Source organism: Stenella coeruleoalba (genome assembly GCF_951394435.1).
Source record: "Stenella coeruleoalba genome assembly, chromosome: 1".
Classification (NCBI taxonomy): Eukaryota; Metazoa; Chordata; class Mammalia; order Artiodactyla; family Delphinidae; genus Stenella; species Stenella coeruleoalba.
In genome coordinates this window covers 101,650,352-101,652,206 of record NC_137169.1, presented here as the reverse complement: position 1 = coordinate 101,652,206, position 1,855 = coordinate 101,650,352, and the positions used below count along the sequence as shown (strand labels likewise).

General features: G+C 66.2%; 1 protein-coding gene across 1 annotated transcript; it reads left to right on the top strand.

The window, feature by feature from the left end:
- The first annotated feature begins 342 nt into the window (after positions 1–342).
- On the top strand, positions 343–1,622 carry NHLH2 (nescient helix-loop-helix 2). The gene has a single exon (XM_079936557.1). The coding sequence runs from the start codon at positions 924–926 to the stop codon at positions 1,329–1,331; it is 408 nt and encodes a 135-aa protein (XP_079792683.1). The 5' UTR covers positions 343–923; the 3' UTR covers positions 1,332–1,622.
- Positions 1,623–1,855: the final 233 nt, after the last annotated feature.

Below are 1,855 nucleotides of genomic sequence, written 5' to 3'. Positions count from 1 at the left end.
GGGCAGCAGGCGCGGCGCCCGCCTTTCCCCGGCCCTTCCCTTCCCTCCCCAGCCTCTCCTTCCGCAGCCACCCGGCCGCCGACCTATTCCCGGGAGGTGGTCGGCAGACTGCGGGAGCATTGTCTTATCCCACGTCGCCGTGTCCCTAGGTCCCCGATGTGTGTGGCTGTCTGCGTGACAGATGGTGCTTCGGGAGCCTGCGAGGGCATGAGAGTCCATTTGCTGTTGAAAGGAGCCTCCACGTTTGTTTAGTCATCTATTATTTCGGAGAAGCGCGAGGGGTACGGGGAAGCCTTCCCGCTCCGGGACGCCTGCTCTCCGTCCGCGCTCGGGGCTGGGTTCCTCTGGAGTCCCGGCCGCCCCGCGCCCCAGACCCGCGCGCAGCCCGCGGGCACCCAGTTCTCCGGCTGCTTCGCCCCAGGCCCTCGGGGCGGGAAGCGCGCTCCGCGTCTCCCCGCCCCCCCGCAAACCCCAGATGGATTCGTCGTTCGGATTCATTCGTTTGTCAGGGTCGGAGAAGAAGTAAGGGAGGCGGAATGGCCGAGTTGTATTTAGCCGAAGGAAGCACAAAACCCAGGAGCGGCCTCGCAGGCCTGCGGTCGTTCCCCGGAGCAGGCCCGCAGGCCGGTGTGGGTCTCCTGCAGGCCTCGGTGTCAGGTCCAGGATGCGGCCTGGGCCAAGGAGAGGCCTCGCTGGCTCCTGAGCCGGGCGGTGGCACAGGGCTCGGCTCTCGGGCCTGCCTGCCTCGGCGCGCTCCCTCCCCGCGGGGTCCGCTCCTCGGAGCTCGCCGTCCTGCCTTGGGGAGGCGGCCCGGGCCGCGCGGAGGCCCGGCAGGCTAGGCCCTCGCCCGCTCTCGCTCCTATCCAAAGAAGACCCCCATTCCTTTTATTGATCGCTTTTCTGACTCCCCCTCAGTTTCCAAAATGATGCTGAGTCCAGACCAAGCCGCCGACTCGGACCACCCCAGTTCGGCGCCCTCGGACCCGGAGTCGCTGGGTGGCGCGGACGCCAAGGTGCTGGGCAGCGTGTCGGACCTGGAGCCGGTGGAGGAGGCCGAAGGCGACGGCAAGGGCGGCAGCCGGGCCGCGCTCTACCCGCACCCGCAGCAGCTGAGCCGCGAGGAGAAGCGCCGCCGCCGGCGAGCCACGGCCAAGTACCGCTCGGCCCACGCCACCCGCGAGCGCATCCGCGTGGAGGCCTTCAACCTGGCCTTCGCCGAGCTCCGCAAACTGCTGCCCACGCTGCCCCCGGACAAGAAGCTGTCCAAGATCGAGATCCTGCGCCTGGCCATCTGCTACATCTCCTATCTCAACCACGTCCTGGATGTGTAGGGCCGGGGTCGCGGCGCGGGGCCGCCTGGCCGGGAGTGGGTGAAACGCGGCCAACCCGGGCGGCCGCCGCGGCGATGGAGGAGGAAGCGGTGGCGCAGCGGGACGGCCGCCGCCACGACCTTGGACCGGGTAGGAGGCTCGCACCGTGTTCTCTCCGGTCGGCAGGGCGACTCTGGAAGGTTTCCGACTCCAGAAGGGTGGGGTTGTCTGGCGAGCCCTGGGGCTTGTAGGGAGCATTTTCCAGGCAAGGCGAACCTCCTGGAGGCACCGAGATGAGTGGCCTCCAGGCCTCCCCTCCACGTGTTAGGATCCCTTTAGGGGTTGTTGCTTTAGCTCACTGGAGACTGAGTTCTCCTACATTCATCTCCCACAGATCTTCATGTTTTGAAAGAATGAGGGCAGAAGCTCAGAGTCTGGGCTTCTAACTTTAGACTATCTGGATTTTTTCTAACTGACAAATCACCAAACATCATGAGGGGAGGGGAGGGAATCTCCTCCAGGGCAGAGATTCAAGACACAGAAAG